The 19,756-nt window shown below is 42.1% G+C and overlaps 1 protein-coding gene across 2 annotated transcripts in view; it reads left to right on the forward strand.

Annotated features, from left to right (window-relative positions):
- crb (cell polarity complex component crumbs) overlaps positions 1-19,756 on the forward strand; it is a 642,968-nt gene that overhangs the window by 376,615 nt on the left and 246,597 nt on the right. For both annotated transcript variants that reach the window (XM_071694202.1, XM_071694201.1), the window contains exon 20: positions 3,231-3,477. In XM_071694202.1, the coding sequence (XP_071550303.1) occupies positions 3,231-3,477 (247 nt within the window). The remainder of the gene's footprint in view (positions 1-3,230; positions 3,478-19,756) is intronic.

A 19,756-nucleotide genomic window follows, 5' to 3' on the forward strand; every position in this document is an offset into this window, starting at 1 on the left:
TATATATACCCACACAGACATATACATATATACCCATGTACATAATTCATACTGTCTGCCTTTATTCGTTCCCATCGCCACCCCGCCACACTTGGAATAACAACACCCTCCCCCTCATGAGTGCGGGGTAGCGCTAGGAAAAGACAACAAAGGCCCCATTCATTCACACTCAGTCTCTAGCTGTCATGTAATAATGCACTGAAACCATAGCTCCCTTTCCACATCCAGGCCCCACAGAACTTTCCATGGTTTACCCCAGATGCTTTACATGCCCTGGTTCAATCCATTGACAGCACATCGACCCCGGTATACCACATCGTTCCAATTCACTCTATTCCTTGCACGCCTTTCACCCTCCTGCATGTTCAGGCCCCAATCACTCAAAATCTTTTTCACTCCATCTTTCCACCTCCAATTTGGTCTCCCACTTCTCCTCGTTCCCTCCACCTCTGACACATATATCCTCTTGGTCAATCTTTCCTCACTCATTCTCTCCATGTGACCAAACCATTTCAAAACACCCTCTTCTGCTCTCTCAACCACACTCTTTTTATTACCACACTTCATACTTACTACTTATCTCTCCTTTCTTCTCATCTTGATTATTTTTTATCATACTTGAAGCTATTTTTTATCATACTTGATAGCCATTTCCTGCATTTGAGAGGTAGTGTCAGGAACAGATGAAGAAAGGCCACATTTGCTCATATCTATTCTTTAGCTGTCATTTGTAATGCACTGGAGCCACTGCTCCCAATCGACAACCAGGCCCCACAGACCTTTGCATGGTTTACCCTAGATGCTACTTGGTCCCTGGTTCAATCTATTGACAGCACGTTTGCCCCTGGTATACCACATTGTTCCAGTACATTCTATTTCATGCATGCTTTTCACCCTCCTGTATTTTCAGGCCCCAATTGTTCAGAATCTTTTTCACTCCTTCCATATCCACATTGGTCTTCCTATTCCCCTTGTTCTTCCACTTCTGACACTTATATCCTCTTTGTCAACCTTTCCTCACTCATTCTCTCCATATGTCTGGACCATTTCAGTATGTCCTCTTTTGCTTTCTCAGCCACACTCTTTTTATTACCACATATCTCTCTTACCCTTTCATTACTTACTTGATCAAATCATCTCATACCACATATTGTCCTCAAACATGTTTCTCTACATCCGCCTTCCTCCACACGGCCATATCTGTAGTTCATGCCTCGCATCCATGTCATATTGTTGGGGCTGTGCTCGGAAATCCTTTCCTGTATTACTTCCCAAAAGAAGGAAGAGAGCAAGGAGCCAAGTGAGGAATTTTCCTTCTAAGGCTCAGTCATCTGTTCTTGTCACTACTTCACTCATGTGGAATACCCATTTTTGCCCTCCTAGATAATTTTCTCTCTACACATTCTTCAATGCTCCCAGAAACTTCGTCCCTCCCCCACCTTATAACTCACTTCTGTTTCCATGGTTCCATTCGCTACCGTGTCCATGCTGAGATATCTAATCCACTTCACTTCCCCCAATTTTCTCCTTTCAAAGTCACTTCCCAAATAAGCTGTTCCTCAACCCTGCTAAACCTAATAACCTTGCTTTTATTCACATTTACTGTTAACTTTCATATTTTACACACACTTCCAAACTCAGTCACAAACTTCTGCAGTTTCTCACTTGAATCTGCACCAGTACCCTGACACATGTTTAGACACCCTACCCTGAGCCTTAGAGGAAGATGACTACTCCTTGCTTGGCGTATTTTTCTGTTCTGTCTTTTAGAATTGTAATACAAGAAGGTGTTTTCAATAAAGCTATATCATCGTCCATCAATGAATGGAAGCACAATCTCATTGAGGAACTACTCTTTCTGAAAGAGTCCATTATATATACAGTTACAGCACCGAATTTCCGGCAACTGATGGTTCAGCACCTAATTACGTGAGGGAACTTGAAATTACCACGGCCACCAGAATAATTTACTCGGCGGCCACAGATGGCATTGTGTGTCGGCCGCTCTTCTCTACACTGCACTTGCTGATGGTGTTACCGCAATTCTGTGAGATTCTTAGCTTATTTTGCCTAGATTTAACCCTAGCTATGGCTTCTAAGACATATAAGAGTGTCAGTCGAGGTGTCAAATGTAAGCACCAGTCCATATCGATCCAAGTTAAAGTAGAACTGTTGAAAGAAATGGACTGTGGTGTGTCAGTGCATAAGCTGTGTGATGTCTACAGTATTGGTTCACCAGCTGTTTATGATATAAAGAAGCAAAGGGATAGAATATTGAAATTCTATGCAGACAGCAATTCCAAGAAGCAAATGACGATTAGAAAACCTATGAAAGATGGTAAGAGTACTGAGTACAATCGAGTGATGATGGAATGGTTTCGACAGCGTCTGAGTGATGGAGTGGACTTGTCAGGTAGCATGACAATAGATCATGCTAAGTTGTTCCATAAAGAACTTAAATTACAACATGAGCATGACTATGGTGAAGGATGGCTTCAAAGATTCAGGAAGCATCATGGAATTTCCATGAATAAAGTGTGCAGAGAAAAGCGGTCTGCAAACCATGAAGGAGCTGCCGAGTATGTGGACAAATTTGCGAAACTCGTAGCTGACGAGCACCTCAGTCCTGAGCAGGTGTATAGTGCAGACAAAACTGCATTATTCTGGCAATGCACACCAAGGATAACACTAACAACACAAGACGAAGAAGACCCCACAGGATTTAAACAATCTAAGGACAGGCTTACCATCTTAGGGTGCTCAAACATGTAATATTTGTTTAATTTGAATTTCTAGCAGTCCATGGCATACTTTAGACACGGGAGATGTATAATTAGTGGATTAGAAGTGTGTTGATGAATTATTATTACGTGACCATGGTTGATCCAGCAAAATGGTTAATCTGGCAAGGCTTTGGAACCAAGAGTACCGGAAAATCGGTGGTGTACCTGTATCTGAATATGATTGTAGTACAGCCTGGAAGCTACTAGATCCCATAATGAGTCTTGGGGTTACAGATGATAATGATTATAATTCAGAGAGAATTCTTGTTGCTCTGTCTCTTCACTTCATATTTTTATCTCCTGTTTATGCCAGTTACCCATGTTGATCAGCTGAGAGGAGAGGGTGAAGAGGTAGGTTGGCTGTAAGCTGGCTGCCATGTACAGGATTCAAATGCAGGCTAGATTGCTAGGTTGTAGTACTAAACATTGCTCTCTTTTGTCTTTCAGGTGGCTGATTATGATTGTGTTTGTGAAGATGGATTTGGTGGTAAGAATTGTTCAGTAGAACTTCTAGGATGTCATGGCATTGACTGTCTCAACAGTGGCACATGTGAGGCATTACTCATCAATGAAACACTGCATGACTTTTTATGTCACTGTGAGCATGGATTTACTGGACGGAATTGTCAGGAATCAACTACACTCTCCTTATCTGGAAATTCATATGTTCTGATAAATTCTCAGCGTCAGGAAGGTATTTACTTATTTTATTTTTGTTGATGATTTACTTAGATTTCAGGATGTTTGATAAATGGCTAACACACTGGGTGGCAAGATTATCTTGAGAAAATGGGCGTCCCTACCCTGTTAAAATTGACTTTTAGGGAAAGTTCATGTTTTTATACTTATAATCCACTCATTATAAAGGAAGTTGAGGAAATGATAATAAGCTAAAGATGTTAGATAGATTTGCCTGATAATAGATAGCATTGCTTGACCAAGTAGGTGATATAGTATGATTCATTAATCATTTGCCTTGTCAAGTTACACAAGCTTCACTTAAGGATGAAACTGTGTTCCAATTGCTGCTACTTGTTTATATCCACCCCTATTATATATATATATATATATATATATATATATATATATATATATATATATATATATATATATATATATATATATATCCCTGGGGATAGGGGAGAAAGAATACTTCCCACGTATTCCCTGCGTGTCGTAGAAGGCGACTAAAAGGGAAGGGAGCGGGGGGCTGGAAATCCTCCCCTCTCATTTTTTTTTAATATTCCAAAAGAAGGAACAGAGAAGGGGGCCAGGTGAGGATATCCCCTCAAAGGCCCAGTCCTCTGTTCTTAACGCTACCTCGCTAATGCGGGAAATGGCGAATGGTATGAAAGAAAAGAAAGAAATATATATATATTTTTTTTTTTATACTTTGTCGCTGTCTCCCGCGTTTGCGAGGTAGCGCAAGGAAACAGACGAAAGAAATGGCCCAACCCTCCCCATACACATGTACATACACACGTCCACACACGCAAATATACATACCTACACAGCTTTCCATGGTTTACCCCGGACGCTTCACATGCCTTGATTCAATCCACTGACAGCACGTCAACCCCTGTATACCACATCGCTCCAATTCACTCTATTCCTTGCCCTCCTTTCACCCTCCTGCATGTTCAGGCCCCGATCACACAAAATCCTTTTCACTCCATCTTTCCACCTCCAATTTGGTCTCCCTCTTCTCCTCGTTCCCTCCACCTCCGACACATATATCCTCTTGGTCAATCTTTCCTCACTCATTCTCTCCATGTGCCCAAACCATTTCAAAACACCCCCTTCTGCTCTCTCAACCACGCTCTTTTTATTTCCACACATCTCTCTTACCCTTACGTTACTTACTCGATCAAACCACCTCACACCACACATTGTCCTCAAACATCTCATTTCCAGCACATCCATCCTCCTGCGCACAACTCTATCCATAGCCCACGCCTCGCAACCATACAACATTGTTGGAACTACTATTCCTTCAAACATACCCATTTTTGCTTTCCGGGATAATGTTCTCGACTTCCACACATTTTTCAAGGCTCCCAAAATTTTCGCCCCCTCCCCCACCCTATGATCCACTTCCGCTTCCATGGTTCCATCCGCTGACAGATCCACTCCCAGATATCTAAAACACTTCACTTCCTCCAGTTTTTCTCCATTCAAACTCACCTCCCAATTGACTTGACCCTCAACCCTACTGTACCTAATAACCTTGCTCTTATTCACATTTACTCTTAACTTTCTTCTTCCACACACTTTACCAAACTCCGTCACCAGCTTCTGCAGTTTCTCACATGAATCCGCCACCAGCGCTGTATCATCAGCGAACAACAACTGACTCACTTCCCAAGCTCTCTCATCCCCAACAGACCTCATACTTGCCCCTCTTTCCAAGACTCTTGCATTTACCTCCCTAACAACCCCATCCATAAACAAATTAAACAACCATGGAGACATCACACACCCCTGCCGCAAACCTACATTCACTGAGAACCAATCACTTTCCTCTCTTCCTACACGTACACATGCCTTACATCCTCGATAAAAACTTTTCACTGCTTCTAACAACTTGCCTCCCACACCATATATTCTTAATACCTTCCACAGAGCATCTCTATCAACTCTATCATATGCCTTCTCCAGATCCATAAATGCTACATACAAATCCATTTGCTTTTCTAAGTATATATATATATATATATATATTATCCCTGGGGATAGGGGAGAAAGAATACTTCCCACGTATTCCCTGCGTGTCGTAGAAGGCGACTAAAAGGGGAGGGAGCAGGGGGGCTGGAAATCCTCCCCTCTCAATTTTTTTTATTTTTTCCAAAAGAAGGAACAGAGAAGGGGGCCAGGTGAGGATATTCCCTCAGTGGCCCAGTTCTCTGTTCTTAACGCTACCTCGCTAACGCGGGAAATGGCGAATAGTTTGAAAAAGAAAAAAAAAAAAATATATATATATATATATATATATATATATATTTTTTTTTTTTTTTTTATACTTTGTCGCTGTCTCCCGCGTTTGCGAGGTAGCGCAAGGAAACAGACGAAAGAAATGGCCCAACCCCCCCCATACACATGTATATACATACGTTCACACACGCAAATATACATACCTACACAGCTTTCCATGGTTTACCCCAGACGCTTCACATGTCTTGATTCAATCCACTGACAGCACGTCAACCCCGGTATACCACATCGCTCCAATTCACTCTATTCCTTGCCCTCCTTTCACCCTCCTGCATGTTCAGGCCCCGATCACACAAAATCTTTTTCACTCCATCTTTCCACCTCCAATTTGGTCTCCCTCTTCTCCTCGTTCCCTCCACCTCCGACACATATATCCTCTTAGTCAACCTTTCCTCACTCATTCTCTCCATGTGCCCAAACCATTTCAAAACACCCTCTTCTGCTCTCTCAACCACGCTCTTTTTATTTCCACACATCTCTCTTACCCTTACGTTACTTACTCGATCAAACCACCTCACACCACACATTGTCCTCAGACATCTCATTTCCAGCACATCCATCCTCCTGCGCACAACTCTATCCATAGCCCACGCCTCGCAACCATACAACATTGTTGGAACCACTATTCCTTCAAACATACCCATTTTTGCTTTCCGAGATAATGTTCTCGACTTCCACACATTCTTCAAGGCTCCCAGAATTTTCGCCCCCTCCCCCACCCTATGGTCCACTTCCGCTTCCATGGTTCCATCCGCTGCCAGATCCACTCCCAGATATCTAAAACACTTCACTTCCTCCAGTTTTTCTCCATTCAAACTCACCTCCCAATTGACTTGACCCTCAACCCTACTGTACCTAATAACCTTGCTCTTATTCACATTTACTCTTAACTTTCTTCTTCCACACACTTTACCAAACTCAGTCACCACGTTTGCGAGGTAGCGCAAGGAAACAGACGAAAGAAATGGCCCATCCCACCCCCATACACAATGTATATACATACGCGTCCACAAACGCAAATATACATACCTATACATCTCAGTGTACACATATATATACACACACAGACACGTACATATATACCCATGCACACAGTTCACACTGTCTGCCTTTATTCATTCCCATCGCCACCTCGCCACACATGGAATACCATCCCCCTCCCCCCTCATGTGTGCGAGGTAGCACTAGGAAAGGACAACAAAGGCCCCATTCATTCACACTCAGTCTCTAGCTGTCATGCAATAATGCCCGAAACCACAGCTCCCTTTCGACATCCAGGCCCCACACAACTTTCCATGGTTTACCCCAGACGCTTCACATGCCCTGATTCAACCCACTGACAGCACGTCAACCCCGGTATACCACATCGATCCAATTCACTCTGTTCCTTGCCCGCCTTTCACCCTCCTGCATGTTCAGGCCCCGATCACACAAAATCTTTTTCACTCCATCTTTCCACCTCCAATTTGGTCTCCCACTTCTCCTCGTTCCCTCCACCTCCGACACATATATCATCTTGGTCAATCTTTCCTCACTCATTCTCTCCATGTGCCCAAACCATTTCAAAACACCCTCTTCTGCTCTCTCAACCATGCTCTTTTTATTTCCACACATCTCTCTTACCCTTACATTACTTAATCGATCAAACCACCTCACACCACACATTGTCCTCAAACATCTCATTTCCAGCACATCCATCCTCCTGCACAAAACTCTATCCATAGCCCACGCCTCGCAACCATACAACATTGTTGGAACCACTATTCCTTCTAACATACCCATTTTTGCTTTCCGAGATAATGTTCTCGACTTCCACACATTCTTCAAGGCTCCCAGGATTTTCGCCCCCTTCCCCCACCCTATGATTCACTTCCACTTCCATGGTTCCATCCGCTGCCAGATCCACTCCCAGATATCTAAAACACTTTACTTCCTCCAGTTTTTCTCCATTCAAACTTACCTCCCAATTGACTTGACCCTCAACCCTACTGTACCTAATAACCTTGCTCTTATTCACATTTACTCTTAACTTTCTTCTTTCACACACTTTACCAAACTCAGTCACCAGCTTCTGCAGTTTCTCACATGAATCAGCCACCAGCAATGTATCATCAGCGAACAACAACCGACTCACTTCCCAAGCTCTCTCATCCACAACAGACTTCATACTTGCCCCTCTTTCCAAAACTCTTGCATTCACCTCGGTAGCAACACCATCCATAAACAAATTAAACAACCATGGAGACATCACACACCCCTGCCGCAAACCTACATTCACTGAGAACCAATCACTTTCCTCTCTTCCTACACGTACACATGCCTTACATCCTCGATAAAAACTTTTCACTGCTAACAACTTGCCTCCCACACCATATATTCTTAATACCTTCCACAGAGCATCTCTATCAACTCTATCATATGCCTTCTCCAGATCCATAAATGCTACATACAAATCCATTTGCTTTTCTAAGTATTTCTCACATACATTCTTCGAAGCAAACACCTGATCCACACATCCTCTACCACTTCTGAAACCACACTGCTCTTCCCCAATCTGATGCTCTGTACATGTATATATATATATATATATATATATATATATATATATATATCTTTTCTTTTCTTTCAAACTATTCGCCATTTCCCGCATTAGCGAGGTAGTGTTAAGAACAGAGGACTGGGCCTTTGAGGGAATACCCTCACCTGGCCCAATTCTCTGTTCCTTCTTTTGGAAAAAAAAAAAAAAAAAAAAAAAAACCGAGAGGGGAGGATTTCCAGCCCCCCCGCTCCCTCCCCTTTTAGTCGCCTTCTACGACACGCAGGGAATACGTGGGAAGTATTCTTAATCCCCTATCCCCAGGGATAATATATATATATATATATATATATATATATATATATATATATATATATATATATATATATATATATTTATATATATATTTTTTTTTTTTTTTTTTTTTATACTTTGTCGCTGTCTCCCGCGTCTGCGAGGTAGCGCAAGGAAACAGACGAAAGAAATGGCCCAACCCCCCCCATACACATGTACATACACACGTCCACACACGCAAATATACATACCTACACAGCTTTCCATGGTTTACCCCAGACGCTTCACATGCCTTGATTCAATCCACTGACAGCACGTCAACCCCTGTATACCACATCGCTCCAATTCACTCTATTCCTTGCCCTCCTTTCACCCTCCTGCATGTTCAGGCCCCGATCACACAAAATCCTTTTCACTCCATCTTTCCACCTCCAATTTGGTCTCCCTCTTCTCCTTGTTCCCTCCACCTCCGACACATATATCCTCTTGGTCAATCTTTCCTCACTCATTCTCTCCATGTGCCCAAACCATTTCAAAACACCCTCTTCTGCTCTCTCAACCACGCTCTTTTTATTTCCACACATCTCTCTTACCCTTACGTTACTTACTCGATCAAACCACCTCACACCACACATTGTCCTCAAACATCTCATTTCCAGCACATCCATCCTCCTGCGCACAACTCTATCCATATCCCACGCCTCGCAACCATACAACATTGTTGGAACTACTATTCCTTCAAACATACCCATTTTTGCTTTCCGGGATAATGTTCTCGACTTCCACACATTTTTCAAGGCTCCCAAAATTTTCGCCCCCTCCCCCACCCTATGATCCACTTCCGCTTCCATGGTTCCATCCGCTGACAGATCCACTCCCAGATATCTAAAACACTTCACTTCCTCCAGTTTTTCTCCATTCAAACTCACCTCCCAATTGACTTGACCCTCAACCCTACTGTACCTAATAACCTTGCTCTTATTCACATTTACTCTTAACTTTCTTCTTCCACACACTTTACCAAACTCCGTCACCAGCTTCTGCAGTTTCTCACATGAATCCGCCACCAGCGCTGTATCATCAGCAAACAACAACTGACTCACTTCCCAAGCTCTCTCATCCCCAACAGACTTCATACTTGCCCCTCTTTCCAAGACTCTTGCATTTACCTCCCTAACAACCCCATCCATAAACAAATTAAACAACCATGGAGACATCACACACCCCTGCCGCAAACCTACATTCACTGAGAACCAATCACTTTCCTCTCTTCCTACACGTACACATGCCTTGCATCCTCGATAAAAACTTTTCACTGCTTCTAACAACTTGCCTCCCACACCATATATTCTTAATACCTTCCACAGAGCATCTCTATCAACTCTATCATATGCCTTCTCCAGATCCATAAATGCTACATACAAATCCATTTGCTTTTCTAAGTATTTCTCACATACATTCTTCAAAGCAAACACCTGATCCACACATCCTCTACCACTTCTGAAACCACACTGCTCTTCCCCAATCTGATGCTCTGTACATGCCTTCACCCTCTCAATCAATACCCTCCCATATAATTTACCAGGAATACTCAACAAACTTATACCTCTGTAATTTGAGCACTCACTCTTATCCCCTTTGCCTTTGTACAATGGCACTATGCACGCATTCCGCCAATCCTCAGGCACCTCACCATGAGTCATACATAAGTTAAATAACCTTACCAACCAGTCAACAATACAGTCACCCCCTTTTTTAATAAATTCCACTGCAATACCATCCAAACCTGCTGCCTTGCCGGCTTTCATCTTCCGCAAAGCTTTTACTACCTCTTCTCTGTTTACCAAATCATTTTCCCTAACCCTCTCACTTTGCACACCACCTCGACCCAAACACCCTATATCTGCCACTCTGTCATCAGACACATTCAACAAACCTTCAAAATACTCATTCCATCTCCTTCTCACATCACCACTACTTGTTATCACCTCCCCATTTGCGCCCTTCACTGAAGTTCCCATTTGCTCCCTTGTCTTACGCACCCTATTTACCTCCTTCCAGAACATCTTTTTATTCTCCCTAAAATTTACTGATAGTCTCTCACCCCAACTCTCATTTGCCCTTTTTTTCACCTCTTGCACCTTTCTCTTGACCTCCTGTCTCTTTCTTTTATACTTCTCCCACTCAATTGCATTTTTTCCCTGCAAAAATCGTCCAAATGCCTCTCTCTTCTCTTTCACTAATACTCTTACTTCTTCATCCCACCACTCACTACCCTTTCTAAACAGCCCACCTCCCACTCTTCTTATGCCACAAGCATCTTTTGCGCAATCCATCACTGATTCCCTAAATACATCCCATTCCTCCCCCACTCCCCTTACTTCCATTGTTCTCACCTTTTTCCATTCTGTACACAGTCTCTCCTGATACTTCTTCACACAGGTCTCCTTCCCAAGCTCACTTACTCTCACCACCTTCTTCACCCCAACATTCACTCTTCTTTTCTGAAAACCCATACTAATCTTCACCTTAGCCTCCACAAGATAATGATCAGACATCCCTCCAGTTGCACCTCTCAGCACATTGACATCCAAAAGTCTCTCTTTCGCACGCCTGTCAATTAACACGTAATCCAATAACGCTCTCTGGCCATCTCTCCTACTTACATAAGTATACTTATGTATATCTCGCTTTTTAAACCAGGTATTCCCAATCATCAGTCCTTTTTCAGCACATAAATCTACAAGCTCTTCACCATTTCCATTTACAACACTGAACACCCCATGCATACCAATTATTCCCTCAACTGCCACATTACTCACCTTTGCATTCAAATCACCCATCACTATAACCCGGTCTCGTGCATCAAAACCGCTAACACACTCATTTAGCTGCTCCCAAAACACTTGCCTCTCATGATCTTTCTTCTCATGCCCAGGTGCATATGCACCAATAATCACCCACCTCTCTCCATCAACTTTCAATTTTACCCATATTAATCGAGAATTTACTTTCTTACATTCTATCACATACTCCCACAACTCCTGTTTCAGGAGTATTGCTACTCCTTCCCTTGCTCTTGTCCTCTCACTAACCCCTGACTTCACTCCCCAGACATTTCCAAACCACTCTTCCCCTTTACCCTTGAGCTTCGTTTCACTCAGAGCCAAAACATCCAGGTTCCTTTCCTCAAACATACTACCTATCTCTCCTTTTTTCACATCTTGGTTACATCCACACACATTTAGGCACCCCACTCTGAGCCTTTTTCATATGTATATGTGTGTGTGTGTGTATGTGTGTGTGTGCGTGTGTGTGTGTGTGTGTGTGTGTGTGTGTGTGTATATATATATATATATTATCCCTGGGGATAGGGGTGAAAGAATACTTCCCACCTATTCCTCGCGTGTCGTAGAAAGCGACTAGAGGGGACGGGAGCGGGGGGCCGGAAATCCTCCCCTCCTTGTATTAACTTTCTAAAATGGGAAACAGAAGAAGGAGTCACGCGGGGAGTGCTCATCCTCCTCGATATATATATATATATATATATATATATATATATATATATATATATATATGTACTATTTTTTTTATCATAGTCAATGTCTCCTGCGTTAGGGAGGTAGTGCAGGGAAACAGATGAAAGATTGGCACAAACCACCCAAATACACAAGTATATGCATAAACACCCACACACGCACACTATTCGCCACTTCCCACATTAGCGGGTTAGCGCCAAGAACAGAGGACTGAGTCTCCGAGGGAACATCCCCACCCGGCCCCCCTCTCCCTTCCTCCTTTGGAAAATCAAAAAATATATATATACATATATATATATATATATATATATATATATATATATATATATATATATATATATATATATATATATATTCACCTCGGTAACAACACCATCCATAAACAAATTAAACAACCATGGAGACATCACACACCCCTGCCGCAAACCTACATTCACTGAGAACCAATCACTTTCCTCTCTTCCTACACGTACACATGCCTTACATCCTCGATAAAAACTTTTCACTGCTAACAACGTGCCTCCCACACCATATATTCTTAATACCTTCCACAGAGCATCTCTATCAACTCTATCATATGCCTTCTCCAGATCCATAAATGCTACATACAAATCCATTTGCTTTTCTAAGTATTTCTCACATACATTCTTCGAAGCAAACACCTGATCCACACATCCTCTACCACTTCTGAAACCACACTGCTCTTCCCCAATCTGATGCTCTGTATATATATATATATATATATATATATATATATATATATATATATATATATATATATATATGTACTATTTTTTTTATCATAGCCAATGTCTCCTGCGTTAGGGAGGTAGTGCAAGGAAACAGATGAAAGATTGGCACAAACCACCCAAATACACAAGTATATGCATAAACACCCACACACGCACACTATTCGCCACTTCCCACATTAGCGGGTTAGCGCCAAGAACAGAGGACTGAGTCTCCGAGGGAACATCCCCACCCGGCCCCCCTCTCCCTTCCTCCTTTGGAAAATCAAAAAATATATATATACATATATATATATATATATATATATATATATATATATATATATATATATATATATATATATATATTCTTTCTTTTCTTTCAAACTATTCGCCATTTCCCGCATTAGCGAGGTAGCGTTAAGAACAGAGGACTGGGCCTTTGAAGGAATACCCTCACCTGGCCCAATTCTCTGTTTCTTCTTTTGGAAAATTGAAAAAAAAAAAAAAAGAAAAAACCGAGAGGGGAGGATTTCCAGCCCCCCCACTCCCTCCCCTTTTAGTCGCCTTCTACGACACGCAGGGAATACGTGGGAAGCATTCTTAATCCCCTATCCCCAGGGATAATATATATATATATATATATATATATATATATATATATATATATATATATATATATATATATATATATATATATATTTTTTGCTTCGTCGCTGTCTCCTGCATTTGCGAGGTAGCGCAAGGAAACAGACAAAAGAAATGGCCCAACCCACCCCCATACACATGTATATACATACGTCCACACACGCAAATATACATACCTCTACAGCTTTCCATGGTTTACCCCAGACGCTTCACATGCCCTGATTCAATCCACTGAAAGCACGTCAACCCCAATATACCACATCGATCCAATTCACTCTATTCCTTGCCCTCCTTTCACCCTCCTGCATGTTCAGGCCCCGATCACACAAAATCTTTTTCACTCCATCTTTCCACCTCCAATTTGGTCTCCCACTTCTCCTCGTTCCCTCCACCTCCGACACATATATCCTCTTGGTCAATCTTTCCTCACTCATTCTCTCCATGTGCCCAAACCATTTCAAAACACCCTCTTCTGCTCTCTCAACCACGCTCTTTTTATTTCCACACATCTCTCTTACCCTTACGTTACTTACTCGATCAAACCACCTCACACCACACATTGTCCTCAAACATCTCATTTCCAGCACATCCATCCTCCTGTGCACAACTCTATCCATAGCCCACGCCACGCAACTATACAACATTGTTGAAACCACTATTCCTTCAAATATACCCATTTTTGCTTTCCGAGATAATGTTCTCGACTTCCACACATTTTTCAAGGCTCGCAGAATTTTCACCCCCTCCCCCACCCCATGATCCACTTCCGCTTCCATGGTTCCATCCGCTGCCAGATCCACTCCCAGATATCTAAAACACTTTACTTCCTCCAATTTTTCTCCATTCAAACTTACCTCTCAATTGACTCGACCCTCAACCCTACTGTACCTAATAACCTTACTCTTATTCACATTTACTCTTAACTTTCTTCTTTCACACACTTTACCAAACTCAGTCACCAGCTTCTGCAGTTTTTCACATGAATCAGCCACCAGTGCTGTATCATCAGCGAACAACAACTGACTCACTTCCCAAGCTCTCTCATCCACAACAGACTTCATACTTGCCCCTCTTTCCATATATATATATATATATATATATATATATATATATATATATATATATATATATATATATATATATGTGCGCAGGAGGGTGGATGTGCTGGAAATGAGATGTTTGAGGACAATATGTGGTGTGAGGTGGTTTGATCGAATTAGTAATGTAAGGGCAAGAGAGATGTGTGGAAATAAAAAGAGCGTGGTTGAGAGAGCAGAAGAGGATGTTTTGAAATGGTTTGGGCACATGGAGAGAATGAGTGAGGAAAGATTGACCAAGAGGATATATGTGTCGGAGTTGGAGGGAACGAGGAGAAGTGGGAGACCAAATTGGAGGTGGAAAGATGGCGTGAAAAAGATTTTGTGTGATCGGGGCCTGAACATGCAGGAGGGTGAAAGGAGGGCAAGGAATAGAGTGAATTGGATCGATGTGGTATACCGGGGTAGACGTGCTGTCAGTGGATTGAATCAGGGCATGTGAAGCATCTGGGGTAAACCATGGAAAGCTGTGTAGGTATGTATATTTGCGTGTGTGGACGTATGTATATACATGTGTATGGGGGTGGGTTGGGCCATTTCTTTCGTCTGTTTCCTTGCGCTACCTCGCAAACGCGGGAGACAGCGACAAAATATAATAAATATTTTTTTTTTTTTTTTTTTTTTTGCTTTGTCGCTGTCTCCCACGTTTGTGAGGTAGCGCAAGGAAACAGACGAAAGAAATGGCCCAACCCACCCCCAAACACATGTATATACATACGTCCACACACGCAAATATACATACCTACACAGCTTTCCATGGTTTACCCCAGACGCTTCACATGCCCTGATTCAATCCACTGACAGCACGTCAACCTCGGTATACCACATCGATCCAATTCACTCTATTCCTTGCCCTCCTTTCACCCTCCTGCATGTTCAGGCCCCGATCACACAAAATCTTTTACACTCCATCTTTCCACCTCCAATTTGGTCTCCCACTTTTCCTCGTTCCCTCAACCTCCGACACATATATCCTCTTGGTCAATCTTTCATCACTCATTCTCTCCATGTGCCCAAACCATTTCAAAACACCCTCTTCTGCTCTCTCAACCACGCTCTTTTTATTTCCACACATCTCTCTTACCCTTACGTTACTTACTCGATCAAACCACCTCACACCACACATTGTCCTCAAACTTCTCATTTCCAGCACATCCATCCTCCTGCGCACAACTCTATCCATAGCCCATGCTTCGCAACCATACAACATTGTTGGAACTACTATTCCTTCAAACATACCCATTTTTGCCTTCCGAGATAATGTTCTCGACTTCCACACATTCTTCAAGGCTCCCAGAATTTTCGCCCCCTCCCCCACCCTATGATCCACTTCCGCTTCCATGGTTCCATCCGCTGCCAGATCCACTCCCAGATATCTAAAACACTTTACTTCCTCCAGTTTTTCTCCATTCAAACTTACCTCCCAATTGACCTGACCCTCAACCCTACTGTACCTAATAACCTTGCTCTTATTCACATTTACTCTTAACTTTCTTCTTTCACACACTTTACCAAACTCAGTCACCAGCTTCTACAGTTTCTCACATGAATCAGCCACCATCGCTGTATCATCAGCGAACAACAACTGACTCACTTCCCAAGCTCTCTCATCCACAACAGACTTCGTATATATATATATTTTCTTTCTTTCTTTCAAACTATTCGCCATTTCCCGCATTAGCGAGGTAGCGTTAAGAACAGAGGACTGGGCCTTAAGGGAATATCCTCACCTGGCCCAATTCTCTGTTCCTTCTTTTGGAAAATTAAAAAAAAAATGAGAGGGGAGGATTATATATATATATATTATATATATATATATATATATATATATATATATATATATATATATATATATATATTATATTATATATATATATATACATTAATATATATTTTCCTTCCTTTGGGAAAAAAAAAAAAAAAGGAAGGAACAGAGAAGGGGGCTGGAGATATATATATATATATATATATATATATATATATATATATATATATATATATATATATGTATATAAATATATAGGGGAGAAAGAATACTTCCCACGTATTCCCTGCGTGTCATAGAAGGCGACTAAAAGGGGAGGGAGCGGGGGGCTGGAAATCCTCCCCTCTCGTTTATTTTTTATTTATTTTTTTTTTCCAAAACAAGGAACAGAGAAGGGGGCCAGGTGAGGATATTCCCTCAAAGGCCCAGTCCTCTGTTCTTAACGCTACCTCGCTAACGCGGGAAATGGCGAATAGTTTGAAAGAAAAGAAAGTTTGAAATATTTATTCATATACTGATTTTGCTTTGTCACTGTCTCCCGCGTTAGCGAGGTAGCGCAAGGAAACAGATGAAAGAATGGCCCAACCCACCCACATACACATGTATATACATACACGTCCACAAACGCAAGTATACACACCTATACATCTCAACGTATACATATATATACCCACACAGACATATACATATATATACACATGTATATAATTCATACTGCCTGCCTTCATTCATTCCCATCGCCACCCCACCACACATGAAAAAACAACCCGCTCCCCCCTCATGTGCACGAAGTAGCGCTAGGAAAAGACAAAAATGGCCACATTCATTCACACTCAGTCTCTAGCTGTCATGTAATGATGAACCGAAACCACAGCTCCCTTTCCACATCGAGGCCCCACAGAACTTTCCATGGTATACCCCAGAAGCTTCACATGCCGTGGTTCAATCCATTAACAGCACATCATCCCCAGTATACCACATCATTCCAATTCATTCTATTCCTTGCACGCCTTTCACCCTCCTGCATGTTCAGGCCCCGATCACTCAAAATCTTTTTCACTCCATCTTTCCACCTCCAATTTGATCTCCCACTTCTCCTCGTTCCCTCCACCTCTGACACATATATCCTCTTGGTCAATCTTTCCTCGCTCATTCTTTTCATGTGCCCAAACCATTTCAAAACACCCTCTTCTGCTCTCTCAACCACACTCTTTTTATTACCTACATCTCTCTTACCCTATTATTACTTACTCGATCAAACCACCTCACACCACATACTGTCCTCAAACATCTCATTTCCAACACATCCACCCTCCTGCGCACAACTCTATCCATAGCCCACACCTCGCAACCACATAACATTGTTGGAGCCACTATTCCTTCAAACATACCCATTTTTGCTTACCGAGATAATGTTCTCAACTTTCACACATTTTTTAACGTTTCCAGAACTTTCGCCCCCTCCCCCATCCTATGATTCACTTCCGCTTCCATGGTTCCATCCGCTGCCAAATCCACTCCCAGATATCTAAAACACTTCACTTCCTCCAGTTTTTCTCCATTCAAACTTACCTCCAAATTGACTTGTTCCTCAACCCTACCGTACCTAATAACCCTGCTCTTATTCACATTTACTCAGCTTTCTTCTTTCACACACTTTACCAAACTCAGTCACCAGCTTCTGCGGTTTCTCACACAAATCATCCACCATCGCTGTATCATCAGCGAACAACAACTGACTCACTTCCCAAGCTCTCTCATCCACAACAGACTGCATACTTGCCCCTCTTTCCAAAACTCTTGCATTCACCTCCCTAACAACCCCATCCATAAACAAATTAAACAACCATGGAGATACCACACATCCCTGCCGCAAACCTACATTCACTGAGAACCAATCACTTTCCTCTCTTCCTACCCGTATACATGCCTTACATCCTCGATAAAAGCTTTTCACTGCTTCTAACAACTTGCCTCCCACACCATATATTCTTAATACCTTCCACAGAGCATCTCTATCAACTCTATCATATGCCTTCTCCAGATCCATAGATGCTACATAGAAATCCATTTGCTTTTCTAAAGTATTTCTCGCATACATTCTTCAAAGCAAACACCTGATCCACACATCCTCTACCACTTCTGAAACCACACTGGTTTTGGATGGTGTTCCAGTGGAATTTATTAAAAAAGGTGTGACTGTATTGTTGACTGGTTGGTAAGGTTATTTAATGTATGTATGACTTGCAAAGTGCCATTGTACAAAGGCAAAGAGGATAAAAGTAAGTGCTCAAATTACAGAGGTATAGGTTTGTTGAGTATTCCTAGGAAATTATATGGGAGGGTATTGATTGAGAGGGTGAAGGCATGTACAGAGCATCAGAATGGGGAAGAGCAGTGTGGTTTCAGAAGTGGTAGAGGATGTGTGAATCAGGTGTTTGCTTTGAAAAATGTATGTGAGAAATACTTAGAAAAGTGAATGGATTTGTATGTAGCATTTATGGATCTGGAGAAGACATATGATAGAGTTGATAGAGATGCTCTGTGGAAGGTATTAAGAACATATGGTGTGGGAAGCAAGTTGTTAGAAGCAGTGAAAAGTTTTTATCAAGGATGTAAGGCATGTGTACTTGCACCATGTTGTGGTTGAGAGGGCTTGGGAAGTGAGTCAGTTGTTGTTCGCTGATGATACAGCACTGGTGGCTGATTTGGGTGAGAAACTGCAAAAGCTGGTGACTGAGTTTGGTAAAGTGTGTGAAAGAAGAAAGCTGAGAGTAAATGTGAATAAGAGCAAGGTTATTAGGTACAGTAGGGTTGAGGGACAAGTCAATTGAGAGGTAAGTTTGAATGGAGAAAAACTGGAGGAAGTGAAGTGTTTTAGATATCTGGGAGTGGATTTGGCAGCGGATAGAACCATGGAAGCAGAAATGAATCATAGGGTGGGGGAGGGGGCGAAAGTTCTGGTAGCGTTCAAGAATGTGTGGAACTCGAGAACATTATCTCGGAAAGCAAAAATGGTTATGTCTGAAGGAATAGTGGTTCCAACAATGTTATATGTTTGCGAGGCATGGGCTATAGATAGTTTTATGGAGGAGGGTGGATGAGCTGGAAATGAGATGTTTGAGGACAGTATGTGGTGTGAGGTGGTTTGATCGAGTAAGTAATAATAGGGTAAGAGAAATGTGTGGTAATAAAAAGAGTGTGGTTGAGCAAGCAGAAGAGGGTGTTTTGAAATGGTTTGGTCACATAGAGAGAATGAATGAGGAAAGATTGACCAAGAGTCAGAGGTGGAGGGAACGAGGAGAGGTAGGAGACCAAATTGGAGATGGAAAGATGGAGTGAAAAAGATTTTGAGTGATCGGAGCCTGAACATGC

The sequence above is a fragment of the Panulirus ornatus genome, chromosome 56 (assembly GCF_036320965.1).
Source record: "Panulirus ornatus isolate Po-2019 chromosome 56, ASM3632096v1, whole genome shotgun sequence".
Lineage (NCBI taxonomy): Eukaryota > Metazoa > Arthropoda > Malacostraca > Decapoda > Palinuridae > Panulirus > Panulirus ornatus.